Source organism: Panthera uncia, chromosome B1, assembly GCF_023721935.1.
Source record: "Panthera uncia isolate 11264 chromosome B1, Puncia_PCG_1.0, whole genome shotgun sequence".
NCBI classification, from domain to species: Eukaryota; Metazoa; Chordata; class Mammalia; order Carnivora; family Felidae; genus Panthera; species Panthera uncia.
The window spans coordinates 63,882,556-63,909,390 of NC_064811.1; the positions used below are offsets into that span (position 1 = coordinate 63,882,556).

The 26,835-nt window shown below is 37.0% G+C and overlaps 1 protein-coding gene across 3 annotated transcripts in view; it reads right to left on the reverse strand.

Annotated features, from left to right (window-relative positions):
* Positions 1–26,835, reverse strand: part of ANTXR2 (ANTXR cell adhesion molecule 2) — a 153,149-nt gene that overhangs the window by 79,991 nt on the left and 46,323 nt on the right. For all 3 annotated transcript variants that reach the window (XM_049632104.1, XM_049632106.1, XM_049632105.1), the window contains exons 9-11: positions 26,354–26,452; positions 24,024–24,093; positions 12,580–12,658 (exon numbers count right to left, since the gene is read on the reverse strand). In XM_049632104.1, the coding sequence (XP_049488061.1) occupies positions 12,580–12,658; positions 24,024–24,093; positions 26,354–26,452 (248 nt within the window). The remainder of the gene's footprint in view (positions 1–12,579; positions 12,659–24,023; positions 24,094–26,353; positions 26,453–26,835) is intronic.

Sequence of the window (26,835 nt, forward strand, 5' to 3'; positions counted from 1 at the left end):
ACTAACCACTCAAGAACCACACTGGTGTCTGCTCACTTCCTAATGCCAAGATCCTCCAGCCCTACGGAACCTGCTCTTACCTCTGCCTCCAATCCCCTTCCTGTAACCACCACCTACTCATCCTACAGTGCTCAGCTTAAGTCACTTCCCCAGGAAGCCTGTCTTGCACCCTGTGGCTAGAAAATGCCCCTCCTTGAAATAAACCATAAGAGACTCTTAAGGATAGAGAATAACCTGAGGGTTGATGGAGGGGAGGTGGGTGGGAGATGGGCTAGATGGGTGGGTATTAAGGAGGGCACTTGTTATGATGAACACTGGGTATTGTACGTAAGTGATGAAACATTAAATTCTACTCCTGAAACTAATATTACATTATATGTTAACTAACTAGAACTTAAATAAAAATCTGAAAAACAAACAAAAACAAAGTGTTCCATCAACTAATAAAAATTTTCTAAAAAAAAGAAAAGATAGAAAACATCTCTCTTTATTACACAATTCATAGTTCTCTGTACTTCAATCTTTAACATTTATTTTAAAATTTTTTTAGTTTTTTTTTAAATGTTTATTTATTTTTGAGAGGGGGAGAGAGACAGAGTGTGAGCTTGGGAGGGGCAGAGAGAGAGGGAGACACAGAATCAGAAGCAGGCTCCAGGCTCTGAGCTGTCAGCACAAAAGCCCGATGCAGGGCTTGAACTCACAGATCATGAGATCATGACCTGAGGTGAAGTGGGACACTTGACCCACTGAGTCACTCAGGCGCCCCCCTCCTTTTTTTTTTTTTAATGTTTACTTACCTTTGAGATAGAGAGACAGAGTGCGAGTGGAGGAGGGGCAGAGAGAGAGAGGGAGACACAAAATCCTAAGCAGGCTCCAGGCTCCAGGCTCTGAGCTGTCAGCACAGAGCCCCACGAGGGGCTCGAACTCACGGACCAGACTGCAAGATCATGACCTGAGCCAAAGTCATACGCCTAACCGACTGAGCCACCTAGGCGGCCCTGTTTGTTTACTTTTGATAAACTGATTTCTTTAATTTCTCTTTTCTGCCACTATTCGTTAGGAGCTCTAGAAAGCCATGGGGTTACATCCAACCTACTTACCCATGTACATTCCATGTTTGGCATTTAAAATTATGAGCTTGGCATTAAGAAAATGAACTCTAAAAAACTAGACTGCAAAAGCTACTGATGCGAAGACTCGTATTTACTGAATTTTTAGTGTGGGGATAAAGTTCCCAACGGGACAAAGCGTGTCTCTAAAATCCTACTCTGGTACCCCCAGTAATAATGTTTTGTTTTTTGGTATGTGTGTCTTTCTCTTCCTTCCTTCCTTCCTTCCTTCCTTCCTTCCTTCCTTCCTTTCTTCCCTTCCTTCTTTCCTTTCTTTCTTCCTTTCTTTCTTCCTTCCTTCCTTCCTTCCTTCCTTTCTTCCTTCCTTCCTTCCTTCTTTCCTTCCTTCCTTCCTTCCTTCCTTCCTTCCTTCCTTCCTTTCTTCCTTCCTTTCTTTCTTTCTTGGAAAGAATGCAGGGAAGGAAAAAAATGTAAATAAATCAACACACTCTCCAGGTGGAAATTTGGAACTTCATGGGCAGTTTTTCAGAAATACATGTCCTGTCATTCAAAACAAATAAGTACAAGCCCAGAGGTCAGAGTGAGCTACTTGTATCACAAGAGCTGACAGCGAGAGGGGTGGCAAGGTGTGGGGGGACTCAGCAGTATCTGTCTTAGAATGGCACTGCATTAAAAGTATTAGTCTAGACTTTTAATTTTAAGCAAGTTGTTTAATTTCTCAGGGACGGTTTTCTAATCTACAAAACAAGAAAGCCAGTTGTTCCCAAAGCATGAAACTCTTTGTGAAAAAAGCCATTACTATTATCTCTCTCTTGTAGGCAATCATTCTGCATGTTAACATACTTTTAAGTATCTGAATGGTTCTGCAGTAAAGAAGTTCAACTTACACCAGCACAGAACCATTGTTTTTCTCATAACATTTGAAACATCTAAATATTTAAATTTAGGATTCCCTAGAATCCACACTGAGAAATGATGGGATCGATCAAAGCTGAGAGACTTTCTGATGTTTCAGTGACAACGGTGGTAGTATTCAGTCAGAACATTTTATAGTGGGATTTAAAGTGCAAAACATAATGCCATACACACAAAAAGAGATAATAATCACTATGTAGACAGTTACATGTAAATAACTGAGAAGAGAAGAGAAGGTAGTTTTCAAAACAAGTGGCAAGAAGTGCTAGCCAAATACACTTGGTTCAGCTAATCAGAAAAATCTTGACACATGCTTATCATTTCCCTGTACCACCAGTTATTATCACAAAGGAAGAAAAAGGAAAAACGATGAGCATATAGTGGCTTGGAAGCTATCCCAAAACAGATCAATTTTTATAGATACCGATTACTAGCAGCTCAGTTTTAATAAATCTACTTTTAAAATAATTAATTCTCAGAGCAGCATAAACCATAAAACATTCATTACTTTCAGAAACTTTCAGAAGATTAAGATTCAACTACACATGAACAATTAAAGCTATCCTTTGATTTCTGATTTTGCATCTGAAAGGAAGAGGGAACAACCATAGGAGGTAAATTTCTGTAGCTGCTATTAGGTTGCAAATGAACCCAAACTGGCACCACCAAGGTATCACTTAGAATCTTTGATCATTTTATTTAACTTTTCTCACAGAAGACAACAAAAATAACTTTCGAAACTTCACACAGGCACACACTATCTTCACCGAGTTCTATCATTCACTATATGACCATTCTTAAGGCTCTAGAAGATGCAACTACATGATATTTACCATAAAGAATTAACCTAAAATATAAGAAATAAAAAGACATGGACTCATGTAGCAATTTCTTGATGTGGAGTCTGGTAGAATGAAAATATAACCTCAAATCTAGTTATTAATATATCTGAAATATCTAAATCACTCACTGTCTTGCACATAGAAATTCCTGTGTGGTGTGTGTGTGTGTGTGTGTGTGTGCGCGCGCACATGTGAGAGAGAGAGAGAGAGAGAGAGAATATAAATACTTTTCAGAAATTTTTCCAGGCAAATATCTAAGTTCTCTGTTCCTAAAGTCAAAGAAAACAATTCAGAACACACATCAGGCTACCTAAGAAATACTCAAAGTACATCTTTCTACACAGACTTCTAAACATTCATGAACAAATCATGTGACTCTCCACAGCCTTGATTACGCTAAGCTCTAAAATCTAGGCAAACAGGAATATGACAGGAAAAGAATGTCAAAGAAACACATAGAAAAATGTGATATCCTATGGGAGAAATGCTGTCAAATGCATAAATTCATGATTCTACCTTCAAATATAAGGTCTTATATAAGATACTTCCCATCTGATTGTTTATGTACAGAATGAATACAGCATTCCCTACCAGTCTTTTCCCACATTAGGATCTAGTCACAGCACTCATGGAAATGGCTCACCATTTGTCTGTGCTATACAGTTTTCAAAAAGGTTCTATGAACATTTGGTTTCCTCTTTTCTTAGAATTCAAACTCTGTGTTCAGAAATAAGAACATGCAACCAGAAGATACGAATCTGCTAAGATTTTATTGGTGTCTTTTTTTTCTTTCTATGAAAGTGTCATTAGCAGGAAATTCAGAAAATCATACTGACAGAATATACAGTAGATGGGCTCACCATGATAGGCAGTTAAAGTTCTTAATTTTTCCTCCAAAAAAATAACTCTATTAGGAACATTAATAAGACACTATGCACATCCACATGCAAATATATATTTATTATGACAATATTATGTCAATGGACTCCAAAGATTCACCTTCAATAAAATTAAAAAGAAAATACACACTTTCTTTTTCTTTTTAATTTTTTTAACATTTATTTATTTTTGAGAGACAAAGAGAGATAGAGCATGAGTGGGAGAGGAGCAGAGAGAGAGGGAGACAAAGAATCTGAAGCAGGATCCAGGCTCTGAGCTGTCAGCACAGAGCCCGACTTGCGGCTCAAACTCACTCACAGTGAGATCATGACCTGAGCCGAAGTCGGACACCTAACCGACTGAGTCACCCACGTACCCCGAAAATACACACTTTCTAAAGACCTACAGACCTAATCTTTATCATATTTAACCTGAGCATGATGGAAAGCAGGTCAAAGGAAGCAAAGAATATAATATAGCCCAACCTTGCCATCAGTGCCGTAAGTATATGACACAGTCCCTGGATGCCCCAGTCCCAGAAATTAGCTCAGTTAACTGGATACAAATTCAGGCTTTCCCAGTTCTGTTGTTTTCATTTTCCAGAGCCATTATCAGAGCATGAAAGACTTCATCTTGAAAGGGAAATAATTTCATTGTTCACATAGCTTTATAAACAAATTAAGGAAAGGTCAAACACATAGACTTCAGTCCTAAGAGCAGACAGCAAGATGAAAACTGCAGACTTAGGAGACAAATGAAACTAGCCATGATGACACATAGATCTGTGTCACAGGCAGAAACTACAAGTCACTTTTTAAATAAGTAGGTGCCAAAGTTACCAAGTTGGACAAGTCTTCATGAAGCCCACAGGTTAGTTGGAGAGACAAACCTTGAGCAAGGGTTGAGCAAGGAAGGCAACTACGATAGAGACAAGTAAAAGTAGAGACTAACCTGGTCTATAGTTCTAAGAGGACCACTTTGAGGAAGTAAGAAAGCGCAGGGAGAAAGTATGGTAGAAATAGTGGCTTCTTGCAAGGACAAGAGAAAGACAACTTTGGGCGGAACATAGGTAGAGGGGATTTAGTAGCACCTGAAGAAGCTGAAGAGAGGGTATGAAACACAAAGTTCTCAAAAGTGGTAGTTCTTTTTAATACAGAGAGACTTGGACATCTGTTGGATTAATGTCCATTTATTGGATACCCTTTCTTTTGGCTATTTGTTGGACTGAATCTTTCTAACCATAGTTTTGAAAAAAATGGCATTCTCACATGTCTGTGAAGAGTAGGTTGTGCAAGTTAGCTGAGGAGTCCAGTTTGAGACTTACTACCCAGATGATGGTTATAGCTATAAGCCAAAACTCTTTTAAGGGTTAACTGAGGACATACCAGAGCCTTGAGCTCGACAGTGGGGTAGAAAGAACATATTTTGTAGTCATGCTGGACACACTAAGTTTTTGAATTTCATCTGCATCTGATTTCCTTTTCTCCATTAAAAGTAAGTTTTCCAATCAAAAACTTCACTCTGCGTAATGTAAGTGAAATTCTAGCTGAGAGAATCATAGAAGTACAAAAACAAATCAGTCACAGGCGCCTGGGTGGCTCAGTCAGTTAAGCGTCCGACTTCGGCTCAGGTCATGATCTCACTGCTCATGAGTTCGAGTCCCGCATCAGGCTCTGTACTGACAACTCAGAGCTTGGAGGCTGCTTTGGATTCTGTGTCTCCCTCTCTCTCTGCCCCTCCCCCCGTTCATACTCTGTCTCTGTCTGTCTCAAAAAAAAAAATAAGCATAAAAAAATTTTTTTAAACAAATCAGTCAGTACTGTACTTGCAAAATAACTATGAGAAAGGAATCACTCAAAAATTTTAAAAGTGTTGTAAGCTACCAGAAAATAATTAATCACAGCAGCCACATTAAAAAAACAAACAAACAAACAAAAAACCACAAAAAACAAAAAACAGAGACTCAGAGAAGGGGAAATGGGTCTCCACAATTTTTGTTTCTATGTATTTAGAGTTCAGGGAAGAAAAATCAGTAACAGAATGGGTGATGATTTCATGTTCTGGATTCTTTTGGAATATTTGATATCAGGAATTAGCAAACTATGTCCCAAAGGCCAAATCAGCTCATGTGTTTCATAAGACCCCTGACAAGTTAAGATTTTTTTCTTTTATCTTACTACATAGCCAAAAGAAATTAAAACAAAAACAAAAACAAAAATGTTATGGGGCACCTGGGTGGCTCAGCCAGTTGATTGTCCAATTCTTGATTTCAGCTCAGGTCATGATCCCAGGTTGTGGGATCAAGCCCTCCATCGAGCTCCACGCTTAGTATGGCGCCTGCTTGGAATTCTCTGTGTCTCTCCCTCTGCCCCTCTCCCATTTCCCTCTCAAATAATAATAATAATAAAAGAATATGTTACATAAAATTCAAATTTCAGTGTACATAGCTTTGTTGAACCAGCCACATGGATTTGTTTACATAGTATTTACAGATGCCTTTGTGCTAGAATGGCAGAGTTGAGTAGCTGTGATGGAAATTGTGTAGCCCTGAAACCCTGAAATATTTACTATCTGACCTTTTACAGGAAAAAAAAAAGTTGCCAACCCCTGTTTTATATAAATCAAATTAGGACCTAGTTACAAATGGCAGATTGCACAAGTGGTCAGGCCAGGGTGGGCGGAGACAGACTTGGATTCAATTGTTGATTCTGCCACCTACTTGATATGAGCAGATAATTTAACCTTTAGAGCCTCCAGGCTCCATGTCCCCCCTCTCAGGGGCAGTGAGAGCTAAAATCAACCGATGTTCTTTCTCATCAAGCCATACCCCCTGCTGAGGGTTGGGTCTACCGAATAGAAGAAGCACCTTCTGATGTGTTTGCATATATGTGTAGGAGAGATAAGAGGTGGCTCTCTGTTCCTCATCTGTAAGATTAAGGTAACAGTAAGAGCCTCCTCTTAAGTTTTAAGTATTAAATGAAGTCATAAAGTGCTTAGCACATGTATAGTGCTTAGCACAGTGTCTGGCATTGTGTGCTCAAGAAACATTTTTGATACTGTTATGTCAAGAGTCAGAACAGTGTGTTCAAAGGGGGAAGAAAGATACCTTTCACTATTTTTTTTAAGCAGAGACACATTTAGCAGATCTTCTGACATAGATAAAGAGAGATGACTGTCTAAATACAAGCCCTCCTTGGGCCCTAATCTTAAATCTCATACATCGAAGCTTCATTTTCCCACTTGTAAACTAGATCTACATCCATTCATTTAACAAATAATTTTGGAGCACAAGCCCTGTGTAAGGACCAGGCACTGGGAGGAAGGCAGGGAGTGAGACAGGCCCTGCTGTCAATATCTCGAAACAAGTAAGAAAAGCCCAGAAGTAAACAGGAAATTACAGTTCAGTGACGTAGTGCCTTAACAGAACTGAGCCTGGATGCCCTCGGAGCACACAGAAGGGCTGCTTTATTTGTGGGATTTCTATGAGGATTAATCGATTGCCAAAGCAATGGTGTTTTATTTTCATTGGCTTTCAAATATCTGTGAAAGCCAAAAGCATCATCCTAGAATGAGTAATACTACTAACTGCATCTCATCATATCTGAAAATGCCTGACAGACTGAATACCACTTAATGCAACACCCGAGTGTTTATCATCATCTTACCCACTATCCTAGTCTGTTTTGAAAAGAGATTTAATGCACACATCAGCAGGAGCATCTCATGGCAATGGTCTCACTTTTCACATCTCAAATGTTATATAATATCACTACCACACACTAGAGGTATTTGAGTACAAAACAATGACTATTCTAATAGGAAAAATGAATTATGCTATGATTATTAGCAATACAATAATGAAAATTATAGTATTTATTATCCTATAATAATTACTGGAATAATAAAATTCCCACAGAAAACTATACATCATCAACCTAGACTGAAGCATCAAGGTAACTGTGACCCCTCTGACCTTTCCTCTTTCACCTCTCTGAAGCACTTAATGCTGCCTTCTTTTCATATTGGAGTTCCATCTTCCTTCGGCTCCTTTATATAGTAAGTGTCCTGGTTTTCCCATTTCTTGAACTGTTCCTTCTCTCATTCACTTCACTAATTCTATTGACCAACAAAGGCTTACATTTTTCCTCATCTTGATTAAACTTCAGATAAGTTTCCTCTTGGCAATAGGTCCATGACCTCCCTTTTTTTGAGAGAATCTACTTTAGAAAACTTCTAATTGCAAGGGGGGGGGAGGGTGGGTGATGGGTATAGAGGAGGGCACCTTTTGGGATGAGCACTGGGTGTTGTATGGAAACCAATTTGACAATAAATTTCATATATTGAAAAAAAAATAATACCTACTTCACACAGATAACAGTGTTATCTGTTGTATAATACCATTGCCCTGATATGTTTGCATATCTGTCTCCTCCTATTAGTTTATATACAGCTGAATTAGCATTCTTGATTGAATAAATATTGAATGGTCTGGCACTGTGCTCATAGCTTTAAAAAAAAAAAAGAAAAAAGAAAACTTCTAATTGCAAAATCTTTCTCTCCCTCTTTGAAATATATTTAAGTCTCTTTCCAGTTTTACAGATCCAAGGGGGAAGGTCTCTCTCAACCTGAGAGCTACCCCTTTGAAATGTATTCACCAAACAAGATGGTAACCCTATCTCCCAGTCTCTGTGGAAGGGCAGTAGCCTAACTTCATGGGTGCCTAGCTCCAAATTTTAACACTACCCCCTGTCAGTAAAATAAGAGAAAGTTTATTTCTATTTTGGGTAAAACCAGTTAGCATATACAGGTGGCCTGCAATTCCTTCCCCTCCCTTGTCCCACCTCTGTTGAGTTCAATCTCTCCCCTATTGCAATAGTCTTTTTTTTTTAAGATTTTATTTTATTTTATTTTATTTTATTTTATTTTATTTTATTTTTTTAATGTTTACTTATTTTTGAGAGAGAGAGAGAGAGAGAGAGAGACAGAGTTCAAGAGGGGAAGGGCCAGAGAGAGAGGGAGACACAGAATCTGAAGCAGGCTCCAGGCTCTGAGCTGTCAGCACAGAGCCCAATGCGGGGCTCGAACTCACGAACCGTGAGATCATGACCTGAGCCGAAGTCGGACGCTTAACCGACTGAGCCATCCAGGCACCCCAAGATTTTATTTTTTAAGTAATCTCTATACCCAATGTGGGGCTTGAACCCACAACCCCAAGATCAAGAGTCACATGCTCCAGTCAGGCACCCTTATAATAACCTTGAATAAGGTCTTTCTTACCTGTTTAATGTTGTTGAGTGCAGTTTTTCTTTATTGCTACATATTTCTCCCATTCCAAAGAAGAAAGGAGAGCCAGGAGGGAAGAGAGAGGGAAGGAAAGAATAAAAAACGAACGAAGGGCTGATCCAACAAATTATTACAGTTATCCTTTCTTCAGTTAAAGGATATTGCAAAACTAAAGTGGCAGAAAGAACAATTTCAGAATAAAAGAATTCTTTCAAGTTGAATAAATCTAGCATTATGAAAAATATAATCCATCTTCTTTTCTTTTTTCATTTCAGCACTGACTTCTGTGCACTGGGGTTTAGGAACCACAGACCTATGGGATGAACTCTAAACTCCACCTGGTTGTTTTCTTCTTTGAGGCTACTGATAATCTGGTCTAAATTTTCTATTTTCAAGTTTCCCTCCCATCTTCACTCCAATCAAATACATCCACCCTCAATTTCATTTTTCTCTTCATCTGTAATCTGCTTTTCCCTCCTTTCTTCTTGCCTAGGTCCTGCTTTCCTTTCAGGACCCAGTTTATCCTGATTCCTCCATGAATACAAAACCTTTCTCAAAAACAAACTGGTGGTTGCCAAAGGGGAGGGATTTGGGGGTATGGATGAAACTGGTGAAGGGGATTAAGAAGTACCATCTTCCAGTTATAAAACACATGAAACACGGGGATATAACGTACAGCACAGGGAACACAGTCAGTAATATGGTAACAACTCTGTATAGTGACAGATGGTAACTACACTTATGGCGGTCACCATTTCGAAATGTACGTAAATATCAAATCAGCCAGAAACTAATACAATACTGCATGTCAACTATTCTCCAAATTAAAGCAAAACAAAACCTTTCTCTGGTGCTCTTTCTCTTCTTGCTCTAACCTCTTGAAAGTCACTTTCTTTTTCTTTTTTCAGTAAAAATCATGTGGAATTTCATTGACTACTTCACCCTATACAGTGCCCAAATGTGTACTTTCAACCCAGACCTCTCTCTGGAATTCCCAACTTGTATATTCAACTGCTTTACGATATTTCCACTGAAATGGCTGTATAGACATCTTTCACTCAACATTTCCAAAACAAAAGAAGTCCTCATCTTCTTCCAAACACTGCTCTACCTGATGACAACACGTTCTTCTAGTCCCTCATGTGAAAACACTTAGAATTATTGTGGGGGTGCTTGGGTGGCTCAGTAGGTTGGGCATCCAACTTTGGCTCAGGTCATGATCTCACCGTCCGTGGGTTCGAGCCCCGCATCGGGTTCTGTGCTGACAGCTCGGAGCCTGGAGCTTGCTTCCGATTCTGTGTCTCCCTCTCTCTCTGACCCTCCCCCACTCAAGCTCTGTCTCTGTCTCTCTCAAATATAAATAAACATTAAAAAAATTTTTTTAAATAAAAAATAAAGAATTACTGTGAATGTCCTTCTCTCACACCCACATCTACTCTGTCTAGGCATCCCATAGGTTCCACCTTTACACAGATGTATTCAAATCCAATCACTTCTTACCATCTCACATTTAGTGGAGCCATTCTCCCCTTTCCTAGATTACTGAATTCGGAAAGGAATTAGTCTCTGTATTTCCACACTTGCCCCTCTCTGCAAAATCTATTTATACACAGTAGCCAGAATGATCCTTTCAAAGTATTAAGTCATATCATGTCACCTTACAATGGCTCCCCAATTCACTCAGGAGAAAAACTCACGTCCTTAATATGACTTACAAAACCCTATACAATCAGTCCCCTTCCCCCCCCCCCCCATTCTCTCCTACTCTTCTTGAGACTCCTGCTCTCCCAGGATACCTCCATTCCAGCCCACTGGCCACCTTGCTTTGCTTTAAACTTGTCAGACAGAATGACCCTTTAGGCTTTGTTCTAGCTGCTCCTGCTGCATAAAACACTCTTTCCTTGGGTGGTCTTCAGGGTTCACGTTCACACCTTCCTCAAGTCTTTATTCATATCTCACGTTTGCAACAAAAATTACTTTGATCCCTTACTTAATATTACAACTTGCACCTTCACTCTCTCCATCTCTGACACAACCAATGTCACTCTTTCTAAAATCACCTTACTCTTAAACTACCTTGAGTCACAATGTGCTCTCCTGAGAACCGGAAAGACCTAGAAGACTCCCTTAAAAGTACATGACTTGTAAATTCAAAAATGAGTCATTTAACCTCAGCTTCCCTGTACACCAAAATTGTGAGTGCCTATGGGACACAAGTCTTTGTATCCTATACAAGGATGAGAAAAGATGGCTAGAGGAACAGAATAAGAGGAAGGACGGAGAAAGAGTATCATTTAGTGAGCTAATCACTGAGAAACTACGTAATTTGTAATCTAACCACATCCTGAGAGATAAGAAAACTTGCAAATTGCAACATGAATTGCAAATGAAGAGAGAAAAAAAAACCTAGATATTTTCAAACAGAGACAGGTGTTGATAAAGAGTTATCCAGAAAATTTAGTAGTGGCCCAAGGTCCTTATGGATGTTTGTTTTCCTTGCAATGTTTTCTTACAGTGAGAAAGACAACTGTCTCTATACAGATAATATTGAGTTACTTTGTTTTTTGAAGGAAGGGGCACCTAGGTGGCTCAGTCAGTTAAGCATCTGACTCCTGATTTAGGCTCAGGTCATAATCTCATGGTTTGTGGATTCAAGTCCTCTGCCCTGGCAACGTGGAGCCTGCTTGGGATTCTCTCCCTCTCTCTCTGTCCCGTTCCTGCTCTCTCTCCCCCTCTTTCTCAAAATAAATAAAAATAAAAACATTTCTTTAAAAATGAAGATCAAAATATAAAACCATGCAACCATGAGATGTGAGAAAATGTTTTGGTTTGTAATTTTGGTATTTTGAACGGCAAGAATTTGGGGTTTCTTGCTTTGATTACTGTAGTTTTTACAAAGATAATATACTCATAAAAATAATAGCCATGTGATCAGTCCCTTTTAGTGCTTTCTGTTTTCATGTTCAACTGAATATGAAAACTTTCCATGAACCCTAAAAAGTTCCTACAAGGAAAACACTATCTTAACAACAAAGTTTACATTTGACGTTATTGCATCTTAGGTAATACAAATCAATCATCTCAACTAAAATAGAGTTTCAAACTTAAGATATAGCAAACTATTGAAATCAAATTATTTACTCATGTTAGAAAGCACCAACATTTAAAAGGAACAAAAATATGAGCTCACCATTAAAATACACTCATAATTTCAAAAACGTGATCAATGTCTTAGACACAATAACCCAACCTTCATAACACAAAAAAAAATTATTCCATTTTGATAATTAATGTTTTAATAAAAATGTTTCATTTGAAAATCATTCTCCTACCTTATTTTGATTTTAAATGACTTCTGAATTTTATGAATATCAGAACAAAACTTATCCTATCTTAAAATCTCTTTTTAATGAGACTAAAGGAAAAAAACAGAATCTAGAATGAATTCTATACAAAGTTTTCCTTGTGGTGCTCTCCAGTGCCATTGTTGGCATCTTCCTTATTATAATATGCAACAGCACTCAGAATCTGTAAATTATCTCTGGATGGAATCATTTTTAAAAAGTAACTTTATGCAACTTTTTACTTACACATTCTGTGGCTGTGACTATCAATGAGCTTGAGATAACAGATTTTCCTCCATTAAAGCTCACTGAAACATCAAGAGTTCTGAAAGAAAATGAAAGAAACAATAATTAAAAATAAATTAAAAACGAGAGGATTGTGGGAGATTTTTATTTCTGCATATAATTCAAAACAAGCAAGAATGTTTACTTTTGATCAGTTATCCCAACTTTTTTCTTTCTTAGCTCCAGTCATTACTTAGTAGCCAGAGGCAAATTCCTTAAATGATCTAATTGTTCCTAAAAGGAAGATTAACATAAATAGTAACATTAAAAAATTCCTTGAGAGAAATGCTGAGGCTGTCTTCCCAATACTCTAAAAAGAATAAAAAAAAAAAAAACCCACTTAGATCCTATTTACCATATTTCCCCTGTCTTCAGACATTACTACCATCACAAGATTATTAAGAATAAAAAATTGGAGGGGTACGTGGGTGGCTCAGTAGTTTAAGTGTCCGACTTCTGCTCAGGTCATGATCTCATGGTCTGTGGGTTTGAGCCGCACATCGAGCTGTCAGCTGAGAGCTTGGAGCCTGCTTTGGTTTCTGTGTCTCCCTCTCTCTCTGTCCCTGCCCTACTTGCGCTCTGTCTCTCTGTCAAAAATAAACATTAAAAAAAATTCTTAAAAAATAGATAGGTAAATAAATAAATAATTGGAAATAATAAACCATTTAAGGTTAAAATATAGAGAAAGTGATAATACAGGAGAGAGAAACTGAAGAAACACAAGAATGCAATGTCCATGTAGGTATTTGTTGTAGACGATCCTAGGACATCAAAATATCTTGACAAAGGTACAAGAAGAAAGAATAATTTCTTTTTTTCATGGCTAAGATACATCAGAATTAGAATACAGCTCTTACTTTGGAAACATGATTTCAAATTTGAAGATAATTAATAATAGTTAAAATTACATTAATTCAGATTCTAGTAATTATTTGTGATCAGCCAGCCAGGAGTTGGTAACTTTCTAAAAAATAGGTCTAAGATATCAAAAGGGGAAAAAATGACAAGGGGATTTTAAAATATTAAGGAAACAGCCCTTTTCCAAAATAGTTTACACAGTATATTATCCTATAATAATTGGAATGCCAACATTTCAAAGCTATCCATTCATTAAAGCAGAAAGTAGTAGATAACATTTTGGTAATCTAACTTCTATACAGTGCCATGCTCCCATTCCCCGAAAATATTCTAAATTCCAAGAATTAATAGCTAAAAACTTTGCCTGAATTACTCTGAATCAACAAAATGTTATATTTTGAAGTTTTCTTCTCTATTCCTTGAATTGAAAGCCAAATTCACTACTACTTACAAAGAATTCTGATAAAAGAGAAGCAATCTCAAACCAATGGTAAAATTTCAATTACGATGCCAGAGATGGGGGATGAGAAATATTATTTAGCCCCTGCTATGTGCCATATACCCAGCCTAGGCGTTTTATGAACATCATCTCATTCATCTTCACAAAAGCCCTTAAAGAAAGTAGCAGTTTCACAGTTGTGCAGATGGGGTACATCAGGCCCAGAAATGCTAATTACCTTGCCTAAAGTGGTAAAGCTAGGGTTCTAACTAATTTTGAAGTCTTTCCATCAGACCACGCAAGCTTGTTGAAATCAGAGTCCTTAGTGTGTTTCTTTTCTCACTGTGATATTTAGCTTGGATTCACACAGGAACAAGAGACACCAGGAAAGATACTCCTAGCAGACCTGAAGCTGAACTCTTCTTCAAAAATCAGTAATACTTCTGTTCAAAATATTTCTTTAAATTATTCCCTTCAAAATACTTTGTTAAAAAAAAAAGGTTTAGCTATATCCAGAAAATAATGAGAACTTAAGATATTTATATCAACTTGTTTGAACTTTTGAACTAGTTCAACACAGAATGCCAAGTGGTTTATTTAAGAAAGAAAACTTAAACCCAATTGCTTATTCTGCAGAACCAAGTGCCTTGTTTTATTTACTTTTTTTGAAGACTAAGCAGAGTTGAATCCAAAAATAATCTTTCCTAGTTCCCAATTCCTCTACTTTGAAACGTACCAGCAAGCATATGACATGGTAAGTATGGTTTTAGTTTGGGGGAAGGGACTATCTGATTCACAATAATGTATGATTGTTGCAAATAATCTTACTGATTCAACTTTTATGCGTTCAGCAGATACTGACTGAAGTTGTTTATAACCTGGCACTTAGAACTCACCAGAAATAAACCAGTTCTCTAATTAATGAAGGGAACATTAAAAATTTTGATGCTTCCAGACTGAGAAAAAAAGAAAAAAGGATTTTAATGCTTATCCAAGTGGAATAAGAACAGAAGATCTATTTTACAACAAAGTTCTTTCCTCTAGTAGAAATGCATGCCAACGAGATCTTCTAGGCAGCCAATAGAACTGCAGCTATCTCCAAAACTCAGTCTAGTATCATGTGGCTGGTTTCACATAAAACTGAGACAAGTCTCCACAGATGGAAAGGCACCTGATGTTTCTTTCGACATGTGGACTCAACTGAAACAATATGATCTTTACCTTCTTGAGAGCAGAGCATGGCCATCAGCAGCAGCATTGATAACGATGGCATTTATCGAGTCCCTACCACGAGCCAGACACACGGCTCTCCTCTCATTTAATCTTCACAGAGACCCCCTGAGCTAGGCAGCAGCATTTCCTCCACTTCCCAAGAGAGGAAACTGAAGCTTACAAAGGTGACTTGCCCAAACCTTAAACTTCTCTGACTCTGGAGTCAAAGTGCTTCTTTTATTTCTACCACATACTTCTTTCATCTCTGATAAATATGTGAGAATCTTACATTTAAATTTCTCTCATCGGCAAGAGCTGAGTAACACTCCTCCAGGTTTTTACTACATTCATTTACCATATTGCTCATACTAATACACTTACCATATTGCTCATGGTTAACTAGAATGGCATTCACTAACTGCTAAGATAACACAAAAGACACGCTCCAAAAGTTACTCTTGCATTTAAATGTTGTTGTTTCTTTAGTGAAACATTTTTGAAATTATTGGTATGATACTGGCACATGAATGATACCTTTGCCCAAAGGTATGCTGCTCCTTTGCATGCAGATTGGTAAAGCCACCTCACCCTCTAACCCAAACCTAATACCCTGACCTTTTGTTGACTCAAAATTCCAATACATATATTTAATGTTTGCCATCTTATTTTATGTCATTTCCATTCGTATTCGTACGAATTCGTATGAGCATTTCCATTGCTCATTCCTACATAACCCCTACTTCTGGTTAGTGTATTGCTAACAGTAGAACCCACACTCACAGTTGATAGACACTTTGTTATGGATGAAAATCTATGAAAGCCATGTTGGTTTTACCTAATTCCACACAGAAGTGAGAGGTGAGGGGAGAGTTCATTTTTCATTTGTCCCAAGAATCAATTAAAATTATAAAAGGGGAGAGGTCTAGCCCACAAGTTGAGAAATCAGGAGTCCTGGGTTTGAAGCCTAGTCCCTGTACTCTCAACCTTGCATTCCTCAATCTGTAAAATGGGGATAATTTTACCTATTTCAGAGTTGTTTGGGGAAGAGAGCTTGGCAAAATAATAAGCATAAAATACCCAACATAGGATACAGCAGTTATTCTTATATTACTGTAACACTTGACTATTTTTCTAACAGATTATTCAGAATAACAAGGCACTTTTATATAAACCTTTTAGACCCAAGTGAAAATATAACACAGATAATACAGAAGAATATCTAGCAGCAATAAAATAATTACCTAACACTTTTTGGCTCAAAGAACTTTTCTACTCACTGCCATGTAAAACTACAGATAAATTGTTCAAAAACTGCCTAGTATATAACATCATCCAGGTTCCTGTACAGAAATGTTTCAGTGTTATTTCCTTCCTGTTACAAAACATCATCTGATTAAACCCAACATCATAGCTGTGTTGGGCTGCATGTTTACACCTCAAACCTAAAACTGCACTCTAAATTGGTTTATGAATGTTTGCCAATAAGTTCATGATTCATTTAATCACTCAATCATTCTATTACTAGTTAATTAAACAAATACTTACAAATTGCTACAATAGGCCAAGCTAGGCTGTGCTTGGTAACTGGACTGCAGTAACAAATAAAACACAGTATTACAATGTAAGTGAAAGGAAGCCACATAAACAATTACAATAGAGTGTGACATTAACTAAAAGAGGTATAAGCACAGGAGTACTAGCGGACCTAGTTGTGAGAGATACAACTTGTTCAGCTTTGCCAAGGGGACATCAACAAAGGCTTCCTGCAGGAAGTCACTCAAAGATGAATCCTAAATAATGACCAGGAGATAATAAGGAAAAGAGATTAGAAAAGGATCCACGAAGAAGGAGGCTATTTGATAGGCTGGAAGGTAAGGAAGGCACAGAACAGTCAAGAACTAAAACCATTCAATGTAGCAGCATCACAAGATGTGAGAGTGAGAATATATGGCCTGAGGCTGGAAAAGGGAGTAGGAAAGGATCAGGAAAAAGCCAGGATGCCATCTTTAGACATTTGGAATTAGTCTTAAGAGTTTTTAAATTATGTAGAAATATTGGCAGAACTGTGTTTTTACAAATATCATTCTTTTTTACAGTGTAGAACGTGGACTGGAAGAGTAGATTCTACAGTAGAAACACCATTTATGGATGTCGTGGTATATTTCACATTAGAGCCAAAGTAGAAATGAACTAAAATAGTGGCAATAAGGGTGGTGTGAAAATGAAAGTTGGGAGATCTTAAGGAGTTAAAATAAAAATGATTGGACATTTAGGATGTTAACGGTGAGGAAGAAGGAAATAGTTAATGATGACTTAACAGTTTCTATCTTGGTGTGAGGTGGGTTGCATAGGAAATACAGGAAACAGAGCAGGTGTGAACAGAAGTACCTAGGCTTAACTTTGGAGCGTCAAGTTGAATGGGCCATGAGAAATCCAAGGGAAGCAGTAGACTTTTGCATAATGGATTTTCGGATAGTGCCTTTAGAGCTAACAAAAAGATCTTGTCTTGAGATTTGGAGCTCCTCAGCAAGAAAAGGAAGCCTTGGAGAAGATGCATTTATGAATCAGTATGCCAACCATGGTGATAACTAAGAGCAAGGGACAGTAAGAAGAGGAGCCTGCAGTGACATCTGAGAAGAAACAGCCAGCTAGGTGAGAATAAAAAGTCATGAAAGACAAAGGGAGAACCTTCTGAGACAGGGATGGCCCACAGTGCCTAATGCAGGGTAGTTAGGGAAGATCAGGCTAAGAACTGAAAACTTCCAACATCCTTTTCTATAAATTGGTTCTACATTGTTCAGAATTGCTCACAAATATCTTAATACACTCTTGGTTCCATCCTTGGAATATATATATATATTTTTTTTCAAAGTAGAAGGATCAGGGTGCCTGGGTGGCTCCTTCCATAGAACATGCAACTCTTGATCTCCAGGTTGTGAGTTCAAACCCCATGTTGGGTCTAGAGCTCATTTAAGCACAAAAAAACAAAAAACAAAAAACAACAACAAAAAAAAAACAAAACAAAGTAGAAGGACAGAAGAAACCCAAACAACTCACCATAGCAAAAAGATTGTTTGAAGTACATTTTAATGTTAACTGGTATTCAATTAATAGTGATAAAACTAAATTCATTCCACATGAATTATTAAATAGTATTGTGATATACAATTAAGTAAATAAAATTCAATAAATCCTAATGGTCACAGTGAGTTTATTTAAAGATGCAGGAGAGTTCCCAAACAGAATAGCTCAGTGCCATATGTTAGAGCTACTTTGATCTAAGAAACTTCACACACCATGAACTATGGTTGACATTTCAATCCATGGTAGCCTATTTGCAAAGTATTCATTTACTACTGACTTCTTGTGTAGCCAATAAAAGATGACATTTTATGATCCATTAAAAAAGATGAAAAAAATTAAATAAAATTATGAAAGGTATTTGCCAGAAGTAATAAATAATTTACCTCCAATTTGCACATACTGAAAATTAAGCTGGCAACAACTCAAAAAGTTATAAAAATTATGGTGACCTAAGATATTTTGAAATCAAGTGCTACTATTAAATACTCTGCAGAGCTTTTTAAAAGTTAGTTTTGTGCATAATAAAGACGAAGAGTCGAAAAATAAGTCTTCATATTTGTGAATAAAGATTTCACTAGATTTCACTTATAGTGATAAGTATATATGTAAATAATGCTTTATCTAAGGATATCTTTTTAACGTGGTTAAAGGGTTCTTGAATAAAATAATTTCTTTTTAAGATATTTCAAAATATGTGTATACTAAAACAAACATTGCACTTGGGAAATTGCTAGATTTCAGAAAGAACAGAAAGCTGTATTCAGAAATGTGCTGGCCATCACACCTGAAGCTGTACTGCAAATGTTTACAGTATTACCCTGAAAATAATCCCTTTCTAACTGTTTTTGCCTATTTTAATAAAACAATGAAAAGATACTTGGAAATAATCACTCATTTTTAGTGCCTTTCATCCAAAAAAAGCCAAATCCCCTATTAATAGCAAAAAAAAGTAAAAATAAAATGATAATACAAAATTTAGAAGCAGTATTTAAGAGGATTGAAACACATATCTAAGGATATCTCTATCTCATCATATATCTGTCCGTCTTTGAACACTTGTGGTTACCAAAACATTCTCTAAATTGTTAGAGATCTTCTTTGTATTGAGCTGAAATGTGCCTCTCTTTACCTTTCGCTCTTTCCTTCTCCTTTCCTTAGAGCAATAAAGAATAAGTCAGATCTTTCACATGACAGAGCTGATGTTTGAAGACATCTGATATGTCATGCCTGAATCATATTTTAGAGTATTTTCAATTACATCGTATTTAACATTTCCATACTTGGCAACATCTTGTTGGCCACCTCTAGGTGTGCTCCAACTAATTGTTCCTCTTAAAAGACAATTTCCAGAACTAAAAATAATACTTAGGATGGAGCTGCAATAAGGATTAGGTGAACTGATCACATTTATACGTATAATCAGAAAGCAATACACTATGGGAAAGAAAAGATAAAATGCCCCACCACTAGGGTGGGGGATAGAGAAATAAAGAAACAGAGATGGTCCTCAGCCTTAACCCATCTCACCAAGATTCTAATGTTTACATTCAAAGTAAAGACATAACTACTGTCCTAGAATCTATGATAAAAATAAATAAATCAAGTGTCATTCCTCATAATGAAAACAAGAGAGAATAAAGGCATTCTTATATCATCTGCTACTAAGATAATGTTATTAGGTATTGTATAGATATATATACACATACATGCATAGGTATATTTTTGAAAAGAAGTGTTCATGTGAGAAGCTGTGTTAAAGGCAGAATTTGTCCAGCCAAGAAAGAGAAGTGGAATGAATCAATTTTATTCCAGGTAAAATGATCATATTAAAAAACTAACAATGTTGAAGAAGAAAATAAAAAGGTTCTATTACCAAGTTAGGCTCTAACCCCAAGGTGGCCACACCATTCATCTGAATGAACCTTCAATATCACATGCCTAAAAATTTCCACATACGCTAATGTCCCGCCACTTCTTACTCAAAACACTCTGTCATGTGTCTTCCCACATTGCCTTTTAAGAGAACTAATACTATCAGTTTCATCTGACTTAGATATTTATTTCATATTTGCCAGAAGATTCTGGCCAATGTTTTTGAAAGCACATTTAACTATACCATATGCCTCCTTAAATCATCTCTATCAAACAAGCTGTAGGATAAGGCTCTGGTTCATTCTGTTCTGTTTTTCTTTCTTCACAATGTGTTTATGTATATTTACCCAATTTGTTCTGCTCTTCTTGCCAAATTACAGGTTTGAGGATCTCAACTATTGCAGAACAGCTGTGCTATTGTTGACATCTCACTCAACAAGGGTCAGAGGAGAAGCCCATCCTTCAAGTACTGGGGACACCTGCACTTACACCATAAGGCGAATGCCCTGCAGTGGGGAGGATCCAAAGAACTCCACAGAGTCTTTCCTATTCAGACTTAAAACACTGGTACAAGTGAGCCACTGGCAGAAGTAAACTGCCAACAATCTACAGATTCCTCTCGGTAAGACAATTTGTTTAATCACATGACATTTTAAAATTAAACCGTATCCAATGAAAGAAGTACAGAAGAACGACCTCATTACCACCACCTTTACATTCTTCCAATTTAAATACTAAGCATCCAGGGGCACGTGGGTGGCTCAGCCAGTTAAGTGTCCACCTCTTGGTTTCAGCTCAGGTCATGATCTCGTGGTTTCGAGAGTTTGAGCCCCGTGTCAGACTCCACGCTGACAGTGGAGAGCCTGCTTGGGATTCCCTCCTCCCTCTCTCTCTGCCCCTTCCCCACTCACACTGTCTCTGTCTCTCTCCAAATTGATAAATAAACTTAAGTAAAATAAAATAAATAAATATTAAGAATCCATTCAACTCAATCTGGAAATCTATATCAAATAAAAAAATTTAATAAACAGAAATCTCTCTCAAAGAAAGTACTTCAAAGACCCATTTCAATAACACTAACTAATGATAGGCCTGGATAAGATTTGCCCAGACAGTTTTAATGTCTGTTTACTCCACAACATCAATTTCCAAATGCAAAGCTATGGTCCTAGCTCTGCTGCTATATTCTTTGTCCCCATCTGCAAGCAAAGCATCTTCATATTAACCTTTTTACAAACTAACATTCACAAGTGTTTAGGTTTTTTTAAAAGAATAATCCTCAAACAAAAATGGAATTCAGGAAGTAACAGCAAGATGCGAAAGGAACTGATAGAGCAGGTTAATGAGATGAGGCACATGTCCATGGGTCCAGCTCTGAGACTAGGCATCTGGCTTTGAGGCTGTCTATCTAGGGTTACTTCACCAGGGTGTTGTTAATTATTGAAGTGAGAGAACAGGGGGAACCATCACCACATCTGTCACCCTCACACAGGAAAACCCTTCATTCGTTGTTGGGCCAGATGTGTTTATTTGAAACATAGACTAACTAGCTACTTAATGGGTTTGAATTCTTAGCCAAAAGCTAATTAGGCAAACATATTAAGCATCAGTCACCTTACAAGGCTAAACTGTTTCAGTTGTGTTGATTTTTATCCAATCTCATAAGAGAGCTGTCACCTACAGAGGTATCTAAAGAAAAGTCAAGGCAAAGGAAAGGTCCAAATTACTTGCAACATACTTAGAAGAACAATAACGATATCCCCAAGTGCCCAATATACTAACAAATAAAACCTCATGTTTTGCCTCAGTGGTATCACGTGCTTGATACCAAAAAGAAAGCAGGAAAGCAAGAGAAAGCAAAAGTAATTATCTAAAATGTCCTTCCCCCCAAATCTCCAGTTCTCTTGTAGGTGAAATATTCATGTCAAAAGCCAAATAAATGATGACTTCTCATGTCTGATATTTATTATGTTCTATATGTTTTTTTTTAAATCACATGCCCTGGGTATTTAGTCAATCTACAAATCACTGAAGAATATCAGCAGTCTCTATAGTCTCTTAAAAAAAAAGAGGCAAATTCTAGAGAATACAAACTCAGTGTCTGGGATAAAACAGGCATACTGCATTTTATAAATACTTTGGAGAAGAAGGTAAGATGTCTTCCTTAACCAATCATTGCTATTAAAAAGTCAAGATAGTTTTCTGTTCTCTTTTTCCTTTTTTTAAATGTTTATTTACTTTGAGAAATAGAGCTGGGGAGACTCAGAGGGAGAGGAAGAGAGAGAATCCCAAGAAGGCTCAGCACTGTCAGCACAGAGTCTGATGCAGGGCTTGATCCCACAAGCGGTGAGATCAGGACCTGAGCTGAAATCAAGAGTTGGACGCTCAACCGACTGAGCCACCCACGCACCCCTCTATTCTCTTAAATGGCATGCCCCTCCCATAGGATTCTGGGCATTTTTCTCCTACCTGATATAAGTCTCTGACCACCCCCAGCAAACAAAGGTACTTTTTTGCTCTTAATATAACTCGTAATTCAAAATATTTGAGGAAAATGCATCCATCCTCTCATCTAGCAAACATTTATGAATCTATTGTGTGCCAAGCTTTGTGTTTGGTGTTACAGATACAGCAGGAATCAAAACAAAATCTATCCTAGCAGGAAAGAGACCCAAGAGAAAATAAATGCTTGGGAGAAAAAAATAACCATGAGAAGGGAATAGGGAGTGCCAAATGCAAGAGGAGAAAGACTGTATTGATTAAATAGGGTGACCAGGAAGGGTTTACCAAGAAGGTGACATGTGAACAAGGCCTAAAGAAGGTGAGAATGAGCCATGAGGAGAAGAGCATTTCAAGCAGCGGGAACAACAGGTATACAAGTGCCAACGTAGTTGAGGAACAGCAAAGAGGCCTGTGTGACCATCACAAAAGGGGCAAAAGGAAGATGAATACTGTGACATGGTGAGGGGCCAGATCCTACAGAACCTTGTAGAACATGGCAATGTTTAGATTTTCACTCTGAGTGGAACAGGAAATATTATCAAGGATTTAAGGGAAAGGTGATATAAATGAACAGTTTTAAAAGGATCGCTATGCCAAGAACAGAAGCAGAAAAACCAGGAGAAGCTAATAAACCTTGTATATTTTATTTGCCTCTGCTCTATATGCAAGATCAATTTAAAGTAATTCTGTATCTTATTTATCATCCTAAACATATCCCTTCCACTACTTTTGGGCTAAGGAATATCTGAACTGTCTGCAATCATTTCCTTCATAATAGAGTGTAAAAAAAAATCACAAATGGAAATACTAAATTACTAACGAAATTATCTGTTTAGGTGATTTAAATAAAAGCTCTTCTTCCAAACTAACATCCTTTATCTTAACCAGCTATCATTATGGTTTATATTGTCACACCAAAGAACATGAGAAAACAGACCTTATAGGATGTGGATATTAAATTAAAGCACAAATACTTCCTAGTCCAAGGTATGCCTTATTGAGCCATGCTCCTTTTGCTCTTTAATCTTGATATTTAAACACCATAGTAATTAGTCAAAATCTCACTTTGTAACTCATGTGTGTGTAGATGTGTGTAGGGGCATGTGTAAATTTAATACTACACAGTTCAAAATAATGCTGTGGCTCTGATTATTTAAAGGCTCTAACAATATCTCTTACCCATCCAGATAAATACTTATGGAGCCTTTTAATCAATATTTAAGAAATACGATAAAGCTGACTGAAGCATTTTCAACCTACTAAGAGTATATATGGTTAAAGTACTAGCCCGGGTAGTTTGCCTAGAACTACTATTTCATGTTCACTCTGTACATAAAAAAAAAAAAAGATGCAGTGAAATAATTAATGCATATTTGTCACCATTTCCTAATAATTTGTACCTAAAATGTTTTTAATATGTTTTAAATGAAGTACTTACTCTCCAACTTTATTCAGTGTAGGTGCGGGACAAAGCATAGAATTAAGCTCCACACTTACTGGGTAAACACCTAGAAAATAAAATGGCACTGAATTAATAAAGAGCTTTATTTTTCTCAGTTTCATTAATAATATGAAAAACATGGGGTGCCTGGGTGGCTCAGGTGGTTAAGCATCTGGCTCTGGATTTCAGCTCAGGTCATGATCTCATGGTTTGTGAGATCGAGCCCCACATTGGTCTTTGCACTGACAATATGGGGGACTTTCTCTCCCCCACTCTCCCTCTCTCTCTCAAAATAAATAAATAAACTTGAAAAAAATTTTTAAATTATATTAAAACATAATGGCAAGAAGGGTTTAACAGTGGAACATTAGATATATATTAGAATGAAAAACCAAATAGATTCTCATTGAAAAAGAGGAGAAGGAAAAGAGAATGAAAAAAATAGAGATTATATGCCTCACTGATATACAGTGTTGGTAAATTGTGATTTTTTTCTTAGACTAAATTCACATGTATTTGTAGATACTATAAAATTATCATCTTCTCCATCTGCATTTTTTAAGTATCTTAGGCTTTTAAGGATAAGTGATATATATTTTAAAAGCAGAATTTAAAAACAATGGAGAGGGGCGCCTGGGTGGCTCAGTCGGTTGAGTGACCGACTTCAGCTCAGGTCATGATCTCGCAGTTTGTGAGTTCGAGCCCCGCGTCGGGCTCTGTGCTGACAGCTCAGTGCCTGGAGCCTACTTCAGATTCTATGTCTCCCCCTCTCTCTACCCCTCCCCTGCTCATGCTCTGTGTCTCTCTGTCTCTCAATATAAATAAACGTTAAAAAAATTTTTTTTTAAACAATGGAGAAAAGATGAATATCCAAAGAAGAATGAATGTATTTCAAGGCTTCAATAAAATAGTTGTATCTACAATAAATAAATACATTTCATAAAACAGAATGCTTAAATTGCCCTAATAATTTTAATAACATAGGATCAAAAAAATCTGGACTATAAATATTCAGAAAAGTTACATAAACAAATGGATAATCCTGGATATGAGGGATGAAAATATAACCTGACTATACTTATTTGTTTGAGAATTTAGTTTAATAAACTTAATCTTATGTAGCTAAGGGATAAATATGTTTATATTATAATCAAACACGTACCCAAAGGGAGCTAGGTAAAGCTAACTCTTAGATTCAGATGGCTAGTGAATAAAAATAAGATTACTTTGTCCTCTACAATTGTAGCATCTACTATGAGGCATTTGTTACAAATATTATTGTCTTGCTTTACCAAAATGATGATCCTAACAGGAAAGAGAGGAATTAATTCTGACATTTACCATGCTGAGATCCTCACCACGTTAATTCAACAAACACACACTGAACAGTTGCTGTGTACATAGCCAAAGCTGTGCTATTGGAGTGCTTAGTACCATCAGAAAAACAGCAAAATTGTAGATGAACCTCTCAAAACATAATTCCACCAGAGTTCACAGAGTTATGGTATCTGCCTTACAGATTAAAATTTTAGAAGCCAATATAATCATCGATAAGGAAAAAATGTCTCAATAGAGACCCAAAACGCTCAGAATATTTAAGATCTATTTAAGGAGTTTTTCTCAGAATGAAGATTAAAAACACTATCCTCATCTGCTTTTTTGAAAGCCATGTTAGGGAAAATAAAACCCCATTCCATAAATATGATAATTTTCAATAAACAGTGCTGGGTGGGCACTGAAGATAAAAATACGTGAAACATTCAAAAACATAAAATATATGAAATATCGACAAGGCAAAAAGCCTATCTCCAGAAGCTGATGGGCAAATTATTGGGACATTAGATGAAGAAAATGAGTGAGCATAAAATAAGGCAATAAGTAGTAGAGTGGTCCAAGATAGTTAGATTTTCAGGCAAGAGTGACAATAAATAAATCTGGAGAAAGAGGCAATTAAATCAAGCAGTTGATGCAGTCCACACAGAATCAAGTTAGGAAAACTGGGTTCAACTCTCAGCTCTGCCCATTATTGGCTGTGTCACCACAGGCAAGTTATTTGACTCTTTCAGCCACTGGACCACAACCCGTAAAATGAGGCTACTCAGGATAGGGTTCAGCATCTCTTAAGTTATGAACAAAGGTTGTAATCATGAAACAACAACAACAACAAAAAATTGTTATAACTACTGGTACTCTCACCAGACTTCATTTCTTTCTTCCTTGATTGAAAAATATAGCATAGTTGATTTCAGCTGGGAAAAAGAGGAAAACACTTGATACTTATATGCTGTACAGATATTCAAGCAACATAGAGATTATGAGGAACCTACTTTTTGTGTATGTTTCATTTACAGTGTAAGTACAGAGAACACTCCCATTCTGACTGCCCAAGATGAATCCTCTTCCATTCAAAACAATTTGAAATTCCTCTAGAAGCAAAAAGAAAAACAAACATTTTAACCCCTGCTTCACAAAAAATAAAAAGACATAACTTGAAAGGTCAAGGTACACAGAATTAATTTCTTCATAGTATTTAGCCAACTAGTAACAATGAAGACATCGTTGTCTCCAATTCTACTTGCTTTCTCGGACCCTCTAGGGAAATTCAGGGAAGATATCATTGATTATCACATAGAAAGGTGACATTATTTAATTTTTTAAACAAAGTGGTTTCCAATAGTAACCAAGAAATTAGAACTAAAGCCTAACACTTATTCCCACATACCACAGGAACTTCCCCTTACCCTGTCTTCTCTGTCCGCAGTAGAAAGAAAGAAAGAAAGAAAGAAAGAAAGAAAGAAAGAAAGAAAGA